Below are 22,045 nucleotides of genomic sequence, written 5' to 3' on the forward strand. Positions count from 1 at the left end.
AATAAAAGACAAAAAAATTTGCATAATTAATAATTTTATTTTTCGCTTTATATTAATGCATGTATATATACCACGCATTTCGAACTTTTCATTTAGATATTTAAAAATTGAGATTGAACGCTTAGAGCTACAATTGTTATTTCTGATTTTAATAAATGAAAGAAGCGCATAAAAGTGCTTTCATTCGTTTCATTACGTCGTGATAAATATAAATTCCAATTTTTGAATATTTTTAATAATTTTTTTTTATTTTACAAATTTTTAAAGTATTTAAGAATTCAACAAGCGAAAGAGATTTTTTAGAAATATCTTTCTTTTCTCATATGCCTTTTTGGATTCTTTCAAATATATATCTATAATCTACCTATTTTCGTAGATTAAATATTTTTACGATTCTTATATATATGTATGTATATGTAATAATTAAATATATATATTTTTTAAAGCAAAAATGATATCAGGAATCTATTTTATGTACAAATTCTTTTTAATCTGGAGTTAGTCGCTTATTTTCTACGGAAAACGTGCACGCGAGCAAGAATGCAGGACCGCGACACTTATTTGTATATACACTTTTAAATGTTATATATGTATACGTTGGAGATTCAGTAAATGAATCAAAATCGATTACATTGCCTAATTAAATCCAATATATAAAGCAGTTTTAAAATAAATTGTCAAACTTTTATAAAAGCTATTTTTGATTAATTTGATATGAAGTTGTAATGTCGATAAAAGTTAAATATATTATCTCTGCTTCTTTCTCTTTCTCTTTCTCTCTTTCTTTCTACATTATTCTACGATTAAAAATGGAATTAAAACATTTAATTATTAAAATATTTAATATTAAAAATATAATAGTTATTTTTAAATGCTTCTAATCAATTTCTTATTTTGAAAACTTGGATGCAGACATAGATGAAAAAATACATTTAAAAAGTTCAATGACTTATTCTAGAAGTTTCTCGTATAAATTATTATTTTGAATTAAAAATATATATTTTGCTAATGGAATATAAATAATAGCGACAAAGTTAATTTTCTTATATCTAAATTATATCTAAATATTATATTTTGTGCAGTTTTTAAATAGCTAATGTATGAGTACGTACAGAGTAATAATATTTTATAAAAAATGATAGGCTATCCTAATAAAGTATATTTTATATGGTTTACGCATCTTATCATCTTTTTTTAATTTTTGTATTTTTACATCTTTGGAATACTATTTAAAAGTTTCAAATATTTTAACGAACAAAAATTTAGAATCACAATTCTAATTAGTTTGCTAATAGTATGCTAGTGATATTTAAAGTTAATAAATTCTATCTACAGATTTAATTGTACATTATACAAGAGCTGCCGATATCTACATTTTGCAATTAAATGGTAGAAATGAAAAAGTTAATTTAAATTTTGTTATGAAATACAATATTTTTGTTTTTGTTATTATATTATAAAAAAATTTGCCAGAAAACTATAGCAAACGATTTTGTTGAGAAAACATTTTCTTATATATAACTTATTATAACTTAAATTGAAAAAGATATGTTTATGTGTATTTCACGTGAATATATTCTCTAAACATCTTAATTGAAGATGTCTGACGGATGATTATCGGCAGACTTTTAATATATGTTAATATATAATAACGATTCTCCGTATTATAAAGATATTACGATATATTGTCGTATCTTTGGCGATATATCTCGATTTAATAATCGATTCAATTTTTTTCTTTTGTCTTTTTCCGTGATATATATTATAAATATTCGACAAAATATTACATCCCTGAGAATTGCTATTGACATCTCCGGAAGAAGAATATTTCATTATCTCTTTACGTCTCTCTCTCCCTCTCTCGCGATCTTTCTTACGTTATACAGCCTTTTAATTAGCCTAGCCAAGGAACATTATCCCGTACATGAGCTTGTTTTCGATATGCGTGATGTTGACACTTGCCCCACCAAGACCGTTTCACGCACACTTTTTGCGGTTTCAAAATAAAGCACTTTGATTGCAGCACATCGAAGAAGATTCTTCCTATAAAGTCCGCCGACGCAGTCCCGGCCATTTTTAAACACGTGCGAAATCTGTAATGTTACAAAAAAAAAGATTACACTTTGCACATCATATCAATCATTTTTCTAAGCATCAAAATATTGCGCGCGGATTAATTTCTTTATATAATTAATAAATTTATATTTTTGACATTTGTTATATTATTTAGCACTAATCGTACTTAAGAGAGATTTGCTATAATCATACACGTGTCAAAGATAAGTAAAGGATATGTAAAGGAGACGCGATATCTCACCAAAGTCTTTGAAGATAAAAGTTTATCATATATTTGTATATTACATTGAAATGAAAAACAAGATTAAATTATAAATTATATAAATATAATTATCCGAAATATCGATTCTGCATAAAACATCCTCTTCTCCCGGAGATCATTAAATAATTACTCACCGCTCGTCGCAAACGCAGTGCATCATGCTCGATATTCTCCAGTTGAAAACACCGTAACGCGTCTCGAATGCCGGTATATGAAAGGGACAGGACGTGTCGTGCTTGCGACAACACGCGTCGGCCACCCCGAAGCCGCCCAAATTCGTATATTTGGTAGCGCGGTCACCGCGACCGCACCATTGCGTTCCTGGTATCATGAATAGCTCCCTTCGGCTCCGATTTCGGCCCCGTTTTTTCCCGGTATTTGTCGTCAGGTTTGCCGAACTCGCGTATTTCCTGCATTACAAAAGAATTTTTTATACCCTCGCCTCGCTTTACACTTTACATCATATCAATCGCTACGAGAAGCATCGCGCCTTCCCAATGACGTCATTAGACATCAAAGTGACATTAAACCCCAAGTAGCAAACTGACGTCATTAAACGTCAAAATGATGTCATTAAACTTAGTAGCATACTGATGTCATTAGACGTCAGTATGCTACTATAAGGAATTCTCTCGCTGGGGGTGAAAGAGCGTATGCAAGGGGGATGCAAATTCGCCGGTGGAATCGTACCTATGTCGAGTTTGGGCCGCGACTTGGCCTCGTACTCGCATTCTCACGCGCTCGCACTGATAATGAAGCTCCGATGACGACAGCAGCCAAGAGAGATTGTGGGGTATCCTCGAAGCGTCCTCGCCGTCCAGTCGGAACACCTCGATCGACACCTCGTCACCGTCATCGTGATAGTGATAGACGCGGCGAGAGCCGGCCAAACACTCGCTGTCATCCCACGGTGTGAGCTTCTCGTCAATGCAGTCGGTCAAAGTTTCGCCGGCATATATCAATTGCAGCTTTCTGCTCGACTTCCGTAGCCAAACCTCTCGCAACATCACGTCCATGTTCCTACCGGGAGAAGAAAAAATTATTATTGTACCACAATTTTTGCTTTAATACATTGCGCATGTTTTAAAATAAAAAATATTAAATTTCGGGAAATATTTTTGTTATCAATTATAGGTTTCGGATAAGATACTTTGATAATAAATTTTCTCAACGAATTCCACGTGTGTCCTCTCGCGCACTAAAATCATTCGGCAGAATATCATCTGGATATTCCGGGCCACCGTTGTTACTGTCGCAGAGAATCCTCTATCCGATTATTTAGCCGGTGACATATCATCGTGGAATTAACAAGCGCGATTTTACTCCGCGCGATGTCTTGCATTCTTATAAACGGGAATCCGATAGACGATAGTGTCCGAATACTTTGCAAGCTTGTAAACGTATCACGTTGCATCCGGTGGTACATTTCTCCACGCAAAAGAGAAGAAAAAAGGAATAAGAGAAAGAGATTTATTTGGTCCTCTGAAACCAAGTTACTTTCAAGTTGCAAGCACCAACTATCTCGAAACGCCGTTTGAGAGATTTAACACATCGAATTACTATTTCGAGTTCTGTTTTCTACGTATGTAAACTGATCAAGTTTACACAAATTATTATAAAGTAAAAAATGTATACAGGATGTCAAGTAATAATAATTATTCACGCGAAAATAAAAGCAAATTGGGTAAAAATATAAAGGGAGAGGGAAAGCCCGGAATAGAAAGCAGAGTGTGCACTTTCTTCAGGACGGTAAAAGAGCTTTCGTCCTGCCGTTTAAGTGCAAAGTGACGCTTCGTGGTTGTGGTATTTCGTGGTATCCTCGTGAGAGCATCAGCAGATGAGTCCCATCTAGGCGAGACTAAAACAGAGACGGCAACCTACCGAACTACGTTTAGGTCCAGCGCAAAAGGGGCCAATCCGGTCCCTACGTAAAGGTTCCGAGACACTCGCACACGTCGCAGGACCTAATCCTTGCTTACTTAACTTGCCGCTTTTCGGCTTAAGGGCTCGGTTGGCTTTGCGGTTACTGTCAACGAATGAAACATGATAAATTTCTGCCATTTGCATCCGCCCTTTTTCGCTCTCTAACGGAATCTAACGAAATAACAATTTTATTATATTGTATTTTATTGTAATTATTGTCATTATTATCACTCTATATATATATATATATATATATATATATATATAAATTATTTTCCAATTTTTATTTTATTTCCTATGGTGGGTAGTATATAAGTTTAGATTATTTTCTATATTCGCTTCTTTGATATTTTCATCAAGTACTTTATCAATTTTATAAAAATGTAAACAGTTATATTATAAAATATTATCTTTATGAGGAACAAAGATATATGCGCCTCATTGCGCGCGGCAAAGAAAATGATGCAGGTGTGAATGCATATAATTTAAATTTATATCGTGTGGTTGAATTCCGCATCGAATCATTTTTAATGATATAATATATGCGAGCATTAACATGCGTGACTTTTCGTTCGGAAAATAGCTGACATTGCGAGCTAAATTCGTTCCTTACATAATCGCGGGCTCGGAAAAAGGAGTAAAATGTAAAATCTATTCATTGAGCATCGATCTCCTCGCATTCTGCGGGCATCATAACGCGGCATTATATTGTAATTGTATTGAAACCGGCTGACAAGGATTCAGTCGGGGACCGTTCCGCTAGACTATATCAGCGGTTCTTCGGAACGATGGATGGCATTTGAAAGACCTAACCGACGCTAAATGTATACATAACAGTCAGGCTTCCACATATATATTGGCAATAGTGAAAGGCGGCATTGTTTTCGTGCTTGCTAACTGAGTTCCCGCTCCAGTCCTCACCCGGTCTACACATATGAGTGGAATGATGGCATAGGAGAGATTTGCCTATATACTCGAGAAAATGTGTTATTTCAGAAAGGCAAATAGAATACGAAGGGGGGATTATACTCTAACCTTGGTTACTGTGAAAACAACACACCCTTCGTTTCAAGAAAAAGAATCCCCATCATGTACCCACTTAGTATCGCGCCGGATAAAAATAACGTCAATGACTTCTCTTACGAGAAATATATCGAGCAACTTCTTGCGGCGCTTATTTTCCAAGGTTCACCGAAACTGGATTGGTTGATTGTGCAATCGGCTTCGATTAATATATATTTGTATAAAATGTAAAAGCGATTATGCCCACCCCCAATTGACGACGGTCTCCTTGGCGCAAGCTCCGGACCACCAAATAATCCGCTCCACTCGCTTATCGGACGAGATCCTGATGGCCGAGATGCTGCGACTGGAAGACGTCCCGGTGAATTCGGACGAAACATTTGATCGTGCAAAATATGTACCTTCTCGTGATAGGTAAGCTCCGACGGACGATTGCTTGAAAATCAATCCCAAAGCCAACAGCAGCAGCATCGGGTACCTGTCCGAAATATCAGGGTAATATTTTTAATGATGTATGTGTCTGTGTGCAAATGCGAGATGTACTAGAATAATTATTTTGCAGAATAATAGAGAAAAGAATAATCTTAATATACAAGTTGTATAATAATAGATTTTTTTATAGAAAAATTATTGGTTTGCTTTATTTAGCAAACATCTTGTACAAATTAGTTAATTATACATATATAACAATAATAGATTCTTTTTATGTTCCTCTGTGAAAGTAACTTTGAAAAATTTTTAATATATTTTAGTCTGATTATTATGCTGATAAATTGATAGGTACACATATATGAAATTAGAAAAGATGAAAAGTAGATGTAGACATCTGATAACAATTAATCAATATATCGATTATGCAATTAATTTCGTTAAAGAAGGATTATTAAAATTTTTTTTTACCATGAAGAATAAGAATGTAACAGATTGTTAAAAATAATATTACTTTTGTTGTAGAGTAATTTAAGTAAAAAAATATACATGTGCAATTAGTTCGATTCTCATAATTATTATTTTTTATAAGAAATGTGTGTATGTAGTAGAACTGATTTGTAATGTATAATATATTTATTTTTAAGATTACAAACATAATTTACATAATTTAGTCAGTTTCTAATAAGTAAAAGTTTAGAGAAAATTATTCAGATATTCTATATTAGTTAAAATAAAATTTATAAATGTGAGATTATGTAAATCCAAGATATGCTATACCTACATATATGCATGCATTATTTTATATTTTGGAATGTTTTCTCTCGAAAAATATATACATGTAAGAATTGATTTTTCCAATTTCTTGATAAGTTTTATCTGATTAGGTAGCATATTTTCATTTTCTTTTTATAAGATAAGTTTAAAAAAAAAGAAACGAAAATATGCTACCTAAATACAATTTATCAAGAAGTTGGAAAACCTTTTACGTGTTTATATTTTGGATTTACATATCTCACATTTATAAATGTTCAACTAATATAGAATATCTGAATCATTTTCTCAATCAAATTCACAAAATATTATTTACACACAACAGTGCAGAATTAATTATTAATATTTTTTTCAAAATTATGAATCAACATTTTAATTTAATTAATATTATTTATGTAAATTAAAATATTTATTATTAATGTAATTATTAGTAAATTATCCTACTTTTGGCTTTTTATTGGAAACAAAATTTTAAATAATCCCTTTTCAAAGATTCAAAGATTTATTTAGTATATGATGAGATAATATATGTTAAACACAGTGATAAATATAAATATTATTCATTGATGTTCGCGACGCGACTTATACGATAACGAAACACATATAATTTCTGACTTATTCGTAGAAGCGCTATCATGAGACCGTCACGTCATCTTTAACACTTTTTAGAATTGCAAGTTGTTTAAAATAAACAAGATCGACCTTCTTAAAATTAAATTTGAATGGTTTTATTTTTTTATATTTTTTCATTTTGTTTTTCTTATTTTTATCAAGAAAATATTATGAAGCTAATTGAAGATAGAAGGAAAATTTTTAGAAATAATTAGTGCTTCAAAAAAAACATAACGTTATATAAGAGAGCAGAACATACCTCTTTGAAACACTCATCTGTACCATCCAAAATTCAAAGATACCGAATTCTCTCGATCTTCAAGTTCGAAGAATGCAAGTAATGCCATATGTGTATCCTCACATAACGTCGCGGCGATTTGGAGAAAAACTATGCGTAATCCCCCATATATTCACTCGACTTTTTGCACTTGCACGTATATTTTATCACGAAAGAAGAAAATATATATAATTGTACCGAATTGAATAAACGATCACGTGGCTATTTCCAATTTACCTCGTTAAATAATTTTGGAAAACAAAAATTTTTTGTCGATTTGATCGAGCTTTGATTTATTCACATCGAGATCATTTATTGAATTTCCATTTATCTCTATGCCCGCATACTTCTTCACTCTCTTAACGCCACGCGACTCGACGGTCCGGCGAGTGCCAATCCGCGGAAACCAACCACCAACCGGCCGTGTTAACAACTGGCGCGCTTCGCTCGCGGCTCTCCCTTAAATACCACCGAGTGCAGTTCGGGTGGTTCGGTGTGTTGTCAAGCAGTTCACCTATACCGATACCCACCACCGTTCTGTCACTTCTCTCTGGTCCTCTCTTCTCTTCTCCGCTCACCCCATCTTGCTCTACCCTGTGCAGCCTCTCTCTATATATACTCATCCTGTACCCTACTCCGGGGGTTTCCCTTCTGCGGCCTCTCTGTCGTTCGGACACCAACTCAAACTCCACCCTCTAGCCCCTTCTTCTTGTCCTATTCCTTCGCATCATCGGCATCTATCGGCCAACGAGCCGCGCGTCTCTGCCAAATCCAATCCCACCTATACTCATTTCTAGGGATCTAATCTTCGCGTGGTCTTCTTCTTTTCCTTCATCTTCTAGTCTCTCGCTCTCTCCCTCGCGACTTCTCTCTTCTCCTTTCAGCGGCAGTCAAGGCTGTAGCCTGGACATCCCCCCTCTTGGATTTCTTTCGGCCTTCAAACGACTGTGGTAAATGCCAGTGCTTTGGTCCTGCTGATGCATCCATCACCGCGCGTCACTGCACCTTGCGGTCATCGATATTCGAGATTTCGCTGTAACGATGAAATAAAATGAGAAAAAGTGTCCTGTGTGACATAATATAGCGCATATAGCGGTCACGACCTTCCTTATACTTATCACTTATCGTCAAAACATACTTGCAATCGTAAAATATACAAGGTGACTCTAAAATAAGTCAACATTTTACAGACATACATATGCTTTCTCTTTTCTTGTATTTAACTTTTAACGAAAGCTTCTTTTTACCTAAACTTATTTATAATAAAGTCATTGAATTTTTCCGTTATTCAAATATAATAATTTTTGTTTTATTGTTATTTAGTAATATTTTATTTATAATATATATATATATATATATATATATATATATATATAATGGTGTCAAAAAAGGATTATGTCCAATTTTTTGAAGAAAAACTTAATATTGATCAAAATATATGTCTGCAAAATCATAAGACTTAAATTTCTAATTTCTTAAATTTCTATACATTTACATCAATTAGATATTAACAATGTGACGAGTGTACGATGTGTAGAAGCAAGCTTTACTTAAAAATTTAGTGATCAATTTTGACATTACGTAATTTTTCCGCGATTCTTCATTGTATGAAGCGTTACAACATTTGCTATCGGCGTATTATTTGACAATAATAAATTATGCAAAACTGCGACACAAAAGCGGTTGTCATCATTGGCTGCGAATTCTGAAACATCGTACCTCGATTGGCGCGTGGCCAAAGGTCTTTTTTCATGCGAAATACACGATAAACCTTTGTCCCAGCATGTCGCATGAACGATTCTGCGCGTAATTGTGCGTCTCTACGTGTGTGCATTTTACTCTTAAAATACATTGTTCCATAATTTTGGACGCAGTCGCGGAGAAAACAATCAACTGACAATTTTTCAACATCTCTCCGTTGTTGAATATTATAAATTATGTAAATTTCTTACGTTCACGCTATTTTTTAGATCAAAAAATGAAAACAAATAAATTTTGACTATTTTTATCAATATATAATTTTATGACGCACCAAAGATATCAATATATACATATAATGTAATATGCGTTCGATCCAAAAGTGTTCCGACTTCCAGTTAATGGCATACGAGGCGTCTAGCGTGCGGCACAAAAGGAGGTGTAACGAAAGAAAAGGACTATGGTGTTAGGGGCGCAAGAAGACTTGGCGAGACGAGGCGAGGGTCTCCTGGTCTCTTCTGAGTGAGGAGAGTAGTAATTCTTGCGGCGTACGCGATTGTTCGCTTTCGAGGGTTCCGCGAACGAGCCGCCCGTCTTTATATGCACGATCTTAAGGATGGTAAGGCAAGTCTGGACCAAACTTATCCCAGCTGTCCTAGTGTCAAAGGCCGACCTTCTATCTGACAGTATCGGCAGCTTTTGAACGCTTCCTTACGCTAATTACGAATCTGGCAGTGAGTTCGATAATACCAATCGTACTTGCTTTCGATAACGATTAAGAGCAATCGTCATCTGAAACATCTTATACATATATATATTATAATATACATATGTATACATATTTTTATCGTTACTTGACGACCCAAGTAGCAAACTGACGTCATTTTGATATTTATAATGACGTCATTTGACATCAAAATGACGTATGCTTGCTACCTGCGGAGTATTCAGCGAAATGTTTTAATTAATAACAATAATAATTAATTAAGAATATAAAATTTTGATATAAAAAAATTATATAATAGTATGCAATATATATATATATATATATATATAATATTTGAAAATTATATCTTGGACGACTTACACCCTCGTGGAGGAATCTTGGCAGGAATCGTGGAGTTGACCCCTTTTTCGGGCTCTACTTTCGTCAAGATACTCAAAGCATTCAGGCAGTCGTCGTTTTTCGCTGTAATTACAGCGTAATAATTACATAATTCTCGTTACACTCGACACTCGGGAGGGATCGTCGAAGGCAGTTAAAACCGCAAGTGGTCGAGGCGTTGGAAGGGTCGTACATTGCTTTGCGACGAATGATGCATGTTGTAAGCGACAGACTCTGGTTGACTTTGTGATATCATTCCCTGAAAAAAAAAAAAAAATTAATCAATACAATGAATATTAATCCTTCGAATGACTTCTTAAGGACTCAGCATTGAATCTTGAACTCTATAGACAAATATTAAGAAGCGCTACAACGTGAAATCGAAAATTTCGTAGAGACGATAGAGGAAAGAGATTTTCAAAGGGAAACGTCGAAGATCCCGAAGAGAAGAATGGAAAATAAGGAGAGAGGAGAAAAGTCGAACGTCTTGCTCTAGCAATTTATCCGCATCTCCTCCTCCGTCCTTTCATTTTGGCTCGCGATGAGACAATGGGGCAACAGTTGCAAGACGCGATAGCGGCGGATTAATTCTCGATCGATTTCCAAGTTACTCCATCCGCGCTCGGATTGTCCACAATCAACCCTTAAAGTCATCAACTTTACGTAGCTGTGTATATGTCCCCGTACGTGTGAGTTTATTAATTATGTGTGTGTGTGTATCTGAATGTGTATTGGTATGCAGACGAAGAAGCCAGGGACACCATAGAGATATCGAGGATCAAATTATTATCATTATCATAACCATCTGCGTGGCCGAAAGCTTAAAAGTTGCTTCGTTTGCCAGATCAAAGGAGAGCCAACGTTGCATTCTCTCTCGAGAATAGAAAAAGCGTGTCTAATGTCCCAGGCGAATAGATTCTCGCACACAAACGAACGGGATGTACACGTTGCCGAGGCACTCCTGGGAGTATGTGTGTATAATCCGTGAAATATAATTTCAATTGTGCCTGCATCTCGTATGATTTTCCTGCAGAGGCTTTTAATACATGTAGATCGATGCGCAGCGGAACACGCTTATTTAGGGAAATAATGGAATTTAGCCGGGGAAAGTTTATACGATAGCATCGGGACACCCCGTATATGTATCTCGTTCAAGATTGGAGCTCCTTTTATGTTTTTCTTCCAGGAGAACATCGATGACCCTCACTCATTAGGCAATCATCTTTTAATTAAGTTGGAAAAAGGGATGCCGGCGGCGCCAGTCTCTTCTATCGTCGTAGAAACGATCATCGTATCTCAACGATTGGGTAAACAGATTAATGTGTGTTACAAGTTTCGTAAATTTATTCTATTGGCAGTGAACGACGGAGGCTCGCCTCGGGTTGCAACAAAAACTTAAAAGCATCGTTCACGATTAATAGCCTGGGGATTTTAACGAAACGCCATAAAAGTCGCGTATCTATGCATACCTGTGTTTCTATTTTATATACTTAAGTATACGATTTAGGATTGATTGTTCCAACTTCTTGGTAAACTTTACCCAACAGATAACATTCCAGATGACATCAGTTTGTTACTTGGAATATATTTTTATCTTTTTCAGATAAATAAAAAAAAAGACAAACATATGCTACCTGTCAGATAAAATTTGTCGAGATATTGGAACAACCCTTAGTGTGTTCGAAATTGTTTTAAACAAAAATATAGCGAAAGACAATGATGTGCAGTATCGGTCGAGGTTGTATGTCAGATTACAAATTAAAAATTATTTGTATACGAGATAAATCTTATAATAAGTAAAACGAATAAAAACAAAGGTTTTGAAATGTTTGCCTAACACACAGGACATGTTTAACAGGGTTGCGGCAATCATCGGACGCGAGATAGGTGATGAATATTAAAATCCCGCTATTAAAACCATTGGCTCGCGAGGACATAGGACGAGAGATAGCGACGTCATCGATGGTCCCTTGGTAGCGGGGGAAGACATAATTGATACGTACAAATCACCCTGCTGCTGACGCGAGGAGGACGAAATCCCAGGGATGGGATACCATGGATGTACCGAGAAGGGACGATCGACGAACGGTTGTTTGACGGCACCTTCTCCCTCCTCTTTTTCACCCTCTACCCCTCCTACACTGACGCACTACGTGAAGCTGGTATCGCATTCACGGTCCACTGCCTCAGGATTCGGGTCTCCACCCCGCGCGTTTCTCTGCGCGCCGACTCTTTCTTGTAAAAAGAGAGAATACAGAGGAGAGAGATACACCAGCAACCCTCGTCGGTGATCCGTAACCCCCGATCGTCAGAATCGAAGGTATTGCACAACGAAACGTACTTAGCGAACCGCTACATAAATAACGCATCTGCCCGTCGCACTTCGCTGCTATATATACATATACATATATATATATATATATATATATATATATATATATATATATTTATACATGGTTTAAGCGGCTATGCATTTTTCGGCTCGCTGGAAAATAGCATTACGTTGTTCAGATATATCGAAAATTGTTCAATTGTCTCTCTACCTTGTGTCTCTACCATATAAACATATATTACATATGTATATATATGTCCCTATAAGTGCATGATATTATTTAATATTCTAGGCGTATTCTTAGAATATTAAATATTCTAAAAATACGCCTAGAATATTGCTTAACTATTAAATAATATCATGCGCTTATTGGGGTGTAGTAATAATTACAATAATTATTTATCAAAGTCCAGAAAACACTATCATTTTTATCGAAAATTTATGATTAAAAGAAATATCTCTACTCATATTTGTTAAAGAAAAAAATTAATAATCTCGTTAAGAAAAAAAATCGCAACGAGATCTGCATATTTATAAAATTTGAAACGCAGGAAAAGCATTTGTAAAATCCGCTGTATTATTGTACATATTAAACAATTAATGATAAACTCTTTGATCGAGGATGTAGTATAGGAGATACTTTTTCAAAACGAGACATCACCTTGATAGACGGCTGATTGTGAGATGATTCCAATTCATATACATGATGTGACACAGAGATGATTCAGATGTCGCGCAGCTTATATGTATACACTCGGCGTCATGTTTGGCTTCGCACTTGATAGTCAGGTCAGTTATTCAAATGCACTGTCCGATGATCGTATATCGTATTACCTAATATAGATAATAAGTATTTTAATAGTATTTTAAAATATTCCTCTTTCGAATACAATACATTCATTGATTGTATATATATGATAAAAATATATATGCATCTTTGTCAAAATAATTATATATAATTATTTGTATTGTATATACATATATGATATGATATGCTGTTAAACATTGTTATTTGTTTTATTCGTTACTTTGCAAGATTACTCAGTGATTCAAATAAGATACGCGAAAGTTTATTTGTATCGATAAAATTTTTATCTCGTATATATAAAATTTTTAATTTAAATTAGTAATATAATATGCAATGTCGCTATATCTTTCGCGTATATTTTTGTTTGAAAATTTTAAATATTTAAAAATAATTATATACAATAAAAACATACATATATATATATATAAGTCATCTCTCTCTCTCTCTTTCTCTCTCTCTCTCTCTCTCTCTCTCTCTATATATATATATATATATATATATAGAGAGAGAGAGAGAGAGAGAGAGAGAGAGAGAGAGAGAGAAAGAGAGAGAGAGATGACTTATTATTATTTAGATGTTTCATTAAAATATCCAGGTAACACTTAAAAAATATGTAAAATTACATAAATAATAAGTGCAAAATTGCACAATAAATGATATTTTTATGTAATGTATTACATATTTTTTTACAGTGAATGTGTGTGTCTGAAATATGATATTATTGAAAAATAAACATATATATATATGTTATTATATATAATATTCAACGTACCATGTTATATATGTATTTTTTAAGAAACGCGTGAACGCGTTAAAATATTGTAGATAGAATAGACGCGACTGCGAAATTCTTATTCTAACAGCATGCATTGGCTTTTTGCCAAGCCGTGATGCCGGACCATTAACGAGCGGGCATTGCTTATCAGTTGCTGAGTTCGCGCTACCGCGCCGTCCGATGACCAGTCGTCCGATGAAACTGTTTCTCTGTCCTCGTATCACCTAGAGAGACCTCTACGTCTCTCATAACTCGTCCTCGCATACCGGCTGTAAATGATGAAAACGATCCCCACGTCCAAACCCTGATCGATCTATATATCCTTGCTTTATTGGGTCGTCCATCGATCCTAGAGCTCCGGATTCGCATCCTACCAAGCATACATTTTTTTATTAATTATATGACGTCGTGATAAAATCATATCAATATTATTTTTCTTTCTTATATTTTTCTAATAAATGATATCTAATAATTAATATTAGTCATCAGCTCGAACTAATGGTGTATTTGACACATCATCTGTCAAACACACACACAAGCGCACATGCGTGCAACACACACACACATATATATATATATATATATATATATATATGTGTGTGTGTGTGTGTGTGTGATTTTATCATATTTTTTCACAAAATAATTAAACAAGAAAAAAAAATAAAATAAAATTGCAAGAGGGGTATATTTGTTTAAAAAATATAATTATATATTGAATATGTATCATAGCCTATATTTTGCCATAAAAGTATCAATCGTCGAAGCATATTGAAATATATATATATATATATGTAAATATTAGACGGTATACCTGTGAAAATATACTCGTACGCGAATAAAAAGCAAACGAGTCGAGAGCAAAAGAAATGAGATAAAATGTAGAAATGAATCGGAGAATATCCCGAAGTGGAAAGTTGCAGAGATCGGAGTTGCGACTAAATTGCGAGTAAAGAAGTGCCGCGCCACTTTGAAATATGGCGGACGTCGCGCGCAGTCGGCAAACAGCGCAAAGTGCTGCCATCGCGGAAGCGTCCTCGGCGACGCTATCGGCCAAAGCCGAAGCTCCGCGGCTCTCCCTCCAAAATCGCGCATACATTGGCAACATTGTTTTTTGGTAGTTTACAAATAAAATGGCCGATTGTGAGGCTAGTTTGTATGGACAATAAAATATGCAATTATGTAAAATTAATGACGGTCGTGCGTGCGTGCGTGTAAGTAAGTAGCGTGCCTCGCGAGCGGGAAACCCGGAAAAAGTGCCAGGAGCGCGAGTGAGCGTGTGGGAGTGCCGCGGGAGGAAGGTGGAGGTTGTCTTCCCGAGGAGAGCGAGAGGATCTGCGGACGCCGCGGGACCGAAGGCGAGGGACCGTAACGAGAAAGAGAGAGACCGCACACTTATATGCTACCCAACACATAGATAAGAGGAACTCTCTCTCTCTGTCTTGTCTCGTCTGTCTTGGTCGAGCGGCGTGCTTTTTTCTATTGGCGCAACAAACAACTCGTGTGCGGCGCGGCAAACGAAAGTGCTCCAGTCCGGTTATACGTGAGAGACTTGACAGGAAATCAACAAAGGCGAGGAAGGCTGTCGTCGTCGATCTGCTCCGATATTACCGATGCTCCGGATCGGATAAGCCGTCCGCCGAGACACACGTCGGTTCTTCTCTCCCGAGAGTGCGAGCGGCGAGTGCGCCTCGGGAGCACTCTCGATGATTCCTTCTGGAGGTATAAACCACCTTGCAAAGTCTTGCCTAGTTTTCAAGCGTTTAATCTCGCGTGTCTCTTTGCCAACTAATCTTCTAATTGATGGTCTGTTTTTGACAGATATGACACCTGTACTTGAAAGCCGAGATACTGGAGCGTAACGGGTACGTTTATTTGGAACCTCTCAAAATATTTCCCACGGAACAGTTTGTTGTAGTGGAAAGGGTTGGCGCGGAAAATGCATTGGTAGATACGGAAGAACCGACGAGCAGTACGACCGCGTCTAACCAGACTAACCCATCCATTACAACTCTGACGAATATGTGCACCACTCCTGGCAATGCGGGTGCAGGATTCGGCGGGTACACTTGGACCTTCAGCGGGACGGAGACCCGGGAGAATGCCCAGAACGAGCTCGCGACGAATATCAGTTACGCCGTCAACAATAATCAGGATCAGGGATCCAGTCAGAAGATACAGGTCGATATCAAACCGGCCAAGGTTACAGCCACCGCTCATCGTCGTCCAATGTTTGCGATGAACGAAAGTTGTCAGCAAACACCCACTACGCATCATGGCCATACAGGGGGAGCGCATAATCAAACTACCCATGGCACTCACGTTCGCACTAAAAAGCATCACGATGTATTTGCATTGACCTGTGACAAGGGTGGATGCAATTGCGACGCGGCACATCCCACACCACCACCTTCCTTGTTCTCCAACACCTTAGTTTTTACAACAGCCGATAAGCATGCCATGAGTAAGCACTTCATGACACCTCTTGGACCAATACAGCTTACCGCAGAAGAGTGCAATGAAATTTTAATGAAGAGAGCAGCCGCAGCGTCTAATCAAGCCAGCACGGCGAATAACGTGGCGACGAGTCAAACGGACAGTACCGCCCATTTCGGGCATGTTCTGACCCATGTGAATACAACGCAAATCGAGACGAAAGTCAAGCAACAACAGGATATGGGAAGTCAGGTTCGGGTGCCGAAGGAGCGACCGTACTCCTGTTCCGAATGTGGCAAGTCCTTCCTGCTCAAGCATCATCTTACGACGCACGCGAGAGTACACACCGGGGAACGACCTCACATTTGCGTTCATTGTGGCAAGAGTTTTGCGCACAAGCATTGTCTTCATACGCATCTTCTACTGCACAGCGCCGACCGACCGTATCAATGTCGCGAATGTAAAAAGTCTTTTACATTGAAGCATCATCTTGTAACACACACTCGCGTCCACACGCGAGAACGGCCAATTGTCTGCCAGGAATGCGGAAGGGCATTTCCACTCAAGCGTCACCTGGTGACGCACAGTAAGTTCCATTCGGGGGAGAGACCTTACGTTTGCGAGGAGTGCGGAGAGTCATTTTCGCAAAAGGATCACCTTACGATGCATTCACGCTTCCATGGCAGTCTACATCCATTTGTTTGCCATGATTGTGGTGCCACTTTCCAGAGGAAGTTCGAGCTGGTTAATCACGGCCGGCTACACGGCAGAGTTCCACACTCGTGTTCTGCCTGCGGAAAGGAATTTCTACAAAAGAGAACACTTTTAGCTCATATGCGTTTACATACAGGCGAAACACCCTATGCTTGCACCGTTTGTGGAGAGGCATTTCCTCGAAAGGCAGATCTGGTTGCTCATTCGAAGATTCACAATAACAATACAAATACCGATGAGAAGTCTCTTACATGCAGGTGAGACATCGTACTCTACCAGACATAATTATCAAAATAATTCTTTTAGTCTGTTTATAATGATTAATTTTGTAGTATATTTGCAACAATAACTAGTATTATAAGATGTACAATATATTAAAGAAAAAGTAATATATCTGGATGTAGAATTTTCAAAATACAATACAATACAATGCAGCGAGTTAAAATCAAATACAAAATAGATATATATTCTTCTGGTTTTTTAAGAAAGTTGAAACAAATATTAAAGAGAAATATTTTTCAATATTTATTTATATATTTGACTGATAATACAAGACAGATCCTAAATTTTAATTACAGTTAAACGAGAGAGAAAGTTGAAAGATATATAATTCAAATATATGTTTATTTATGAACAAAGAATAGATTTTATTTCTTCTGTGAGAAGATAAGCATCAATTCTTAACAAATAATTATTATTTCAGGGAATGTGGACTGGATTTCCCAAATCGAGAAGCTCTAAATTTACACCAAAGGTTACATACTGGTGATCGAACACTTGTAACAGACCTTTGTGGATTAGCAGCCGCCTTTCAGCAAACTCCGGCACATTTCCTTACCCCAAACACTCCAACAACTCATCAGGTAATGATTATATCATTTTGATAATTAAAGATAAGTTTACTTGGAGATATGTATGGAGATAATGCCAATTTTTATCTTATTCTTTAGTGAAAAAATTTGATTTAGAAAAAAAAATTTTTTTTTAATATCTTATTTAATATTAAATGTATATTAATTTTATCTCAAAGAAAGTATTTTATAAAAATATTTTATATAAATTATTTAAATATTTAAACTAGTTAAATTTCTCAAATATTTCTCAAATCTCGCGCGTAAAGATATTTCACTGTGTAATTAGGAAGCATTATGTGTATTGAAAGTGTAAAGCATGTAAATTATAAGTAAAATATTTGCACAGATGAACGGACCGATAGGAACGCCTGGTGTTAGTCATATGCACGGTGCAACCCAAACATCGCCGCCAGTGGGATCAGGACCAAAACCTAAACCACACATTTGTCCTGATTGTGGTCGCGGCTTTGCACAGAAACATGGTTTGTCGCAACATCAACGACGTCACACAGACGGCAGTTGCCACATAAGATCCCACGTGTGTGACAAATGTGGTAAAGCTTTCTTCCAAAAGAATCATCTGTTGTTACATCAACGTCAACATATGGATCCGCCACCTAGTATACTTAGACAGCAACAAAGGCAAGCTGCCCAAGCTGCTGCTCAGCAAGCACAGCAGCAGCAGCAGCAGCAACAAGCACAACAACAGCAGGTACAGCAGCAGCAGCAAGTGCAGCAGCAGCAAGTACAACAGCAGCAGCCGCAACAGCAGCAGACAATGACTGTCGATACGAAAACGATTCAACTGCAGGCAATACAGCAGCAAGTGCAACAACAAGTACAACAACAGGTACAGCAGCAGCAGCAGCAGCAACAACAACAGCAGCAGCAGCAACAACAAACGCAACAGCAGCAAGCATGTTCCGTGGACGCTAAAGCAATACAGTTGAATGTCACCATGTGAGACGGTATAAAGACAAAGGACTGGAGAGTCCTTGAAACAATAGCACTCCCAAATGCGCACCCCGCTGCCACCCTCTGCACGCACTTCTCTTGTACTAACAATATACATTAGATATATATTTATTATATCTAGATCCAAGTATGGAATAATCGATTTTATTACAAGAGTATATAAGAATATACAAAGTATACATACTATATTCTAATTAATATAAGGCTTGTAACAAGAAAATAAAAATAATCACATATTAGTGTTTTACATATACTTTATAAATATACAAATATAAAAATAATTATATAAATATATATATACTCTAGATATGTAAAATGAGACTAAACAAATTAGTTGCCTTAACGAGATGAAGAATTTTAATGAACATATTAACATATTGTTTGGTGATTTTTTCATTTACTTTTATTTAGTAGGACGTCACTTTATAAGAAAGTACATATTAAATAAATCAAGATATAAAGGAAAAAAAATAAGTTCGCCGTGTATCGCTGCTTTTTCGTTTATCCTTCTCAATGTATTTGTACGATGATGAGACGTGGCAATTTGTGTATGAACAGAGTAGAAAAGAGGGGGAAATTCTATAAACGATTTCGGCGAAGAGTAAGAGGGTGGCAGACATTGCGCATTTATGAAGCATTTTTAAAGCTTAGATCTTATCCAAGATAGCATTTTAGTCCCGCGCAATTTATATTTTTACGTTAAAAGATACGAGCAAACTGCTTGTTAAAATTTAGAAATACGTAAGAATCCCGGTTTTATAAAATCCAAATATCAATAAATGGATGTAAATGTTTTTCGTGAGAAATTAACGCGATTCTCGTATCGGCAATATATACGATGTTAATATCACGTTTATACATTATAATCATGAGATTAACACGTATTATATATATATATATATATATATACATATATTAGTTTTACATCAATCATGGACAGTATCAAAACGATTCAAAAAAAAAGATCGCAAAATTATATATATATATATATATATATATATATATATATATATACATATATACATATACAATATATAAATACATATACAAAAGTTATAAGATTAGTACATGTATTTTAAAATACATGTAGAAATCTTTGTAACGCGTGTTTGGAATCGCGGAAATTGCTTCCCGTACTTTTAATTACCTTCTTCGATTAAAATATTTCTTCATCGCGATAAAGAAAAAAAGTGCGCGTCGAATTACGATGCGGATACATGAGATTGCTTAGCGGGCTCTTTTTAGTGAAATGCAAATTTAATTTCTTTGTCAGCAAGTATATATATTAACTGATAGAATAGCTAGAAAATCGGAAGAAATACGAATAAAGGTTTCCTACATAGTTTTAAAATACGTATCCATCTTTTTTTCTGAAGCAACGTTAGAATGCTGCAATACTAATATTCGTATGTGTGAAGAAACTGTGAAGTTTTTCAAGTGCGAGTCTTATCTATCTGTGCCAGTTTTTTTATCATTTTATGACGACACTCAAACAAAAATTACTATTAATCAATATTTTATATATATACATTTTTGTTTGTAGGTGACACGATAAACTTTTAAATTGTTTCTGTGTTTCCCGCAATCTTTTCGATAACAACTTTATTAAACAATTCGAGAAGTTCCAGAATACTGTGGATGTCATCGATATATAAGTAAAGTAAGTACATATCGCGCAATAATATAATATACTTGGTTGTTCCAATGACAATCTTTATAGAGATGTATTATATTAATTGACAAATTTATGCGTTTTTCCTTTTATTGTATATTAGTGCTAAGAGCTAAACAAAAATTGCGCAAAAGATTATATAATTTCTTTATTAATCTAATATTTTTAAATCATGAGACGTGTTTATACAGATATATATTATTTGCCATGTTTTATACAATGAGCATACCAGAATTGGTAAGAGTGTACATATATGCGTCATTTCTTGTGAAATTTGAAGTTGACTGATCGCGAAAGTATTTTGAGATGAAGAAAGATTATAATTTATTACAATATTTAAGATCGTCGCTTTTACACTGAAAATTTCAATTCTATAATTCTAATAATCTCAAATTAAAATAATCTATTGAAAGTTATTTTAAATTGAACAATATGTTCCGCATGTTATTTATTTAAGCTTCTCAAATTTAATTTGCAAAATACCTTTTTAATTATAGATTATAAAAATACTTTGTAAAACTATTTCTTCAATTTAAAAATCGACCATATTTCCCTAAGAATAACGCTAAATGTACATCTTTCGTCGATTCTGGAATACAAGAGAAGATATAATGTATGAATGAAAAAAATGTGCATTAATCAATATAGTAGGACTAATCCTCGAGATTGCTAAGCGTCATTAAATAAAACTCTTTTAAAAAAAATCATATGTATACAACAAAACAGTATTTTTAATAATTGTCTATAATATATTCAGTTGACAAAATTTGTTCAAATATTTACAAAATGATATCGAACATAGATAATTATATACATATATATATATATATATATATATATATATATATATATATATATATATATACATACATATATCGTAAATATTTTCATTTTTTAAATATAATTGCATTTTTTTAAATAAAAAGGATGATAATAAAACTGCCAAGATATATATTTTCATCTTTGAAACATAATTATATCTTCTAAAAAGGAGAAAATAGGACAGTATTTCATGCTTTTCATTTTTTTTGACATATGACATATATTTATATATATACATATATAATATATATTTTTTAAATTTATATACTGCATGAGATACACCATGAATCATCTCAAAGAATCTATTTTTCTTCCTTTCTCTCTCTTCATATAACATATATATTTTTATTTATATTTATATAATATATAAATAAATATTTAATATAATATAAAGAGAGAGATTAAATATATTCAAAAAATGTGCAAATAATTATACACATATAAATTATCTAGAATTATATAAAATAATTTCGATCTACGA

General features: G+C 35.0%; 2 protein-coding genes across 3 annotated transcripts; one reads left to right on the forward strand and one right to left on the reverse strand.

Moving 5' to 3' along the window:
- Nucleotides 1–17: 17 nt before the first annotated feature.
- Nucleotides 18–15,042, reverse strand: LOC114940334 (uncharacterized). Of its 2 annotated transcripts, XM_029314951.2 has the most exons (9): nucleotides 14,906–15,042; nucleotides 14,092–14,464; nucleotides 13,173–13,345; nucleotides 10,162–10,438; nucleotides 7,359–8,409; nucleotides 5,532–5,762; nucleotides 3,029–3,358; nucleotides 2,473–2,748; nucleotides 18–2,093 (listed from the first exon to the last, which is right to left on the reverse strand). In XM_029314951.2, the coding sequence occupies exons 5-9, from the start codon at nucleotides 7,382–7,384 to the stop codon at nucleotides 1,895–1,897; spliced, it is 1,062 nt and encodes a 353-aa protein (XP_029170784.1). In that variant the 5' UTR covers nucleotides 7,385–8,409; nucleotides 10,162–10,438; nucleotides 13,173–13,345; nucleotides 14,092–14,464; nucleotides 14,906–15,042; the 3' UTR covers nucleotides 18–1,894. The 2 variants fall into 2 exon arrangements, with proteins under 2 accessions (XP_029170784.1, XP_029170785.1); XM_029314952.2 differs by lacking the exons at nucleotides 13,173–13,345; nucleotides 14,092–14,464; nucleotides 14,906–15,042 and adding an exon at nucleotides 12,183–12,429.
- A 123-nt stretch (nucleotides 15,043–15,165) lies between these two features.
- Nucleotides 15,166–20,824, forward strand: LOC114940378 (uncharacterized). The gene is made up of 4 exons (XM_029315039.2): nucleotides 15,166–15,813; nucleotides 15,913–17,498; nucleotides 17,945–18,104; nucleotides 18,442–20,824. The coding sequence occupies exons 2-4, from the start codon at nucleotides 16,114–16,116 to the stop codon at nucleotides 19,057–19,059; spliced, it is 2,163 nt and encodes a 720-aa protein (XP_029170872.2). The 5' UTR covers nucleotides 15,166–15,813; nucleotides 15,913–16,113; the 3' UTR covers nucleotides 19,060–20,824.
- The last annotated feature ends 1,221 nt before the right edge of the window (nucleotides 20,825–22,045 follow it).

Source organism: Nylanderia fulva, unplaced genomic scaffold (genome assembly GCF_048542155.1).
Source record: "Nylanderia fulva isolate GAGA-0341 unplaced genomic scaffold, ASM4854215v1 Scaffold16, whole genome shotgun sequence".
Taxonomy (NCBI): Eukaryota; Metazoa; Arthropoda; class Insecta; order Hymenoptera; family Formicidae; genus Nylanderia; species Nylanderia fulva.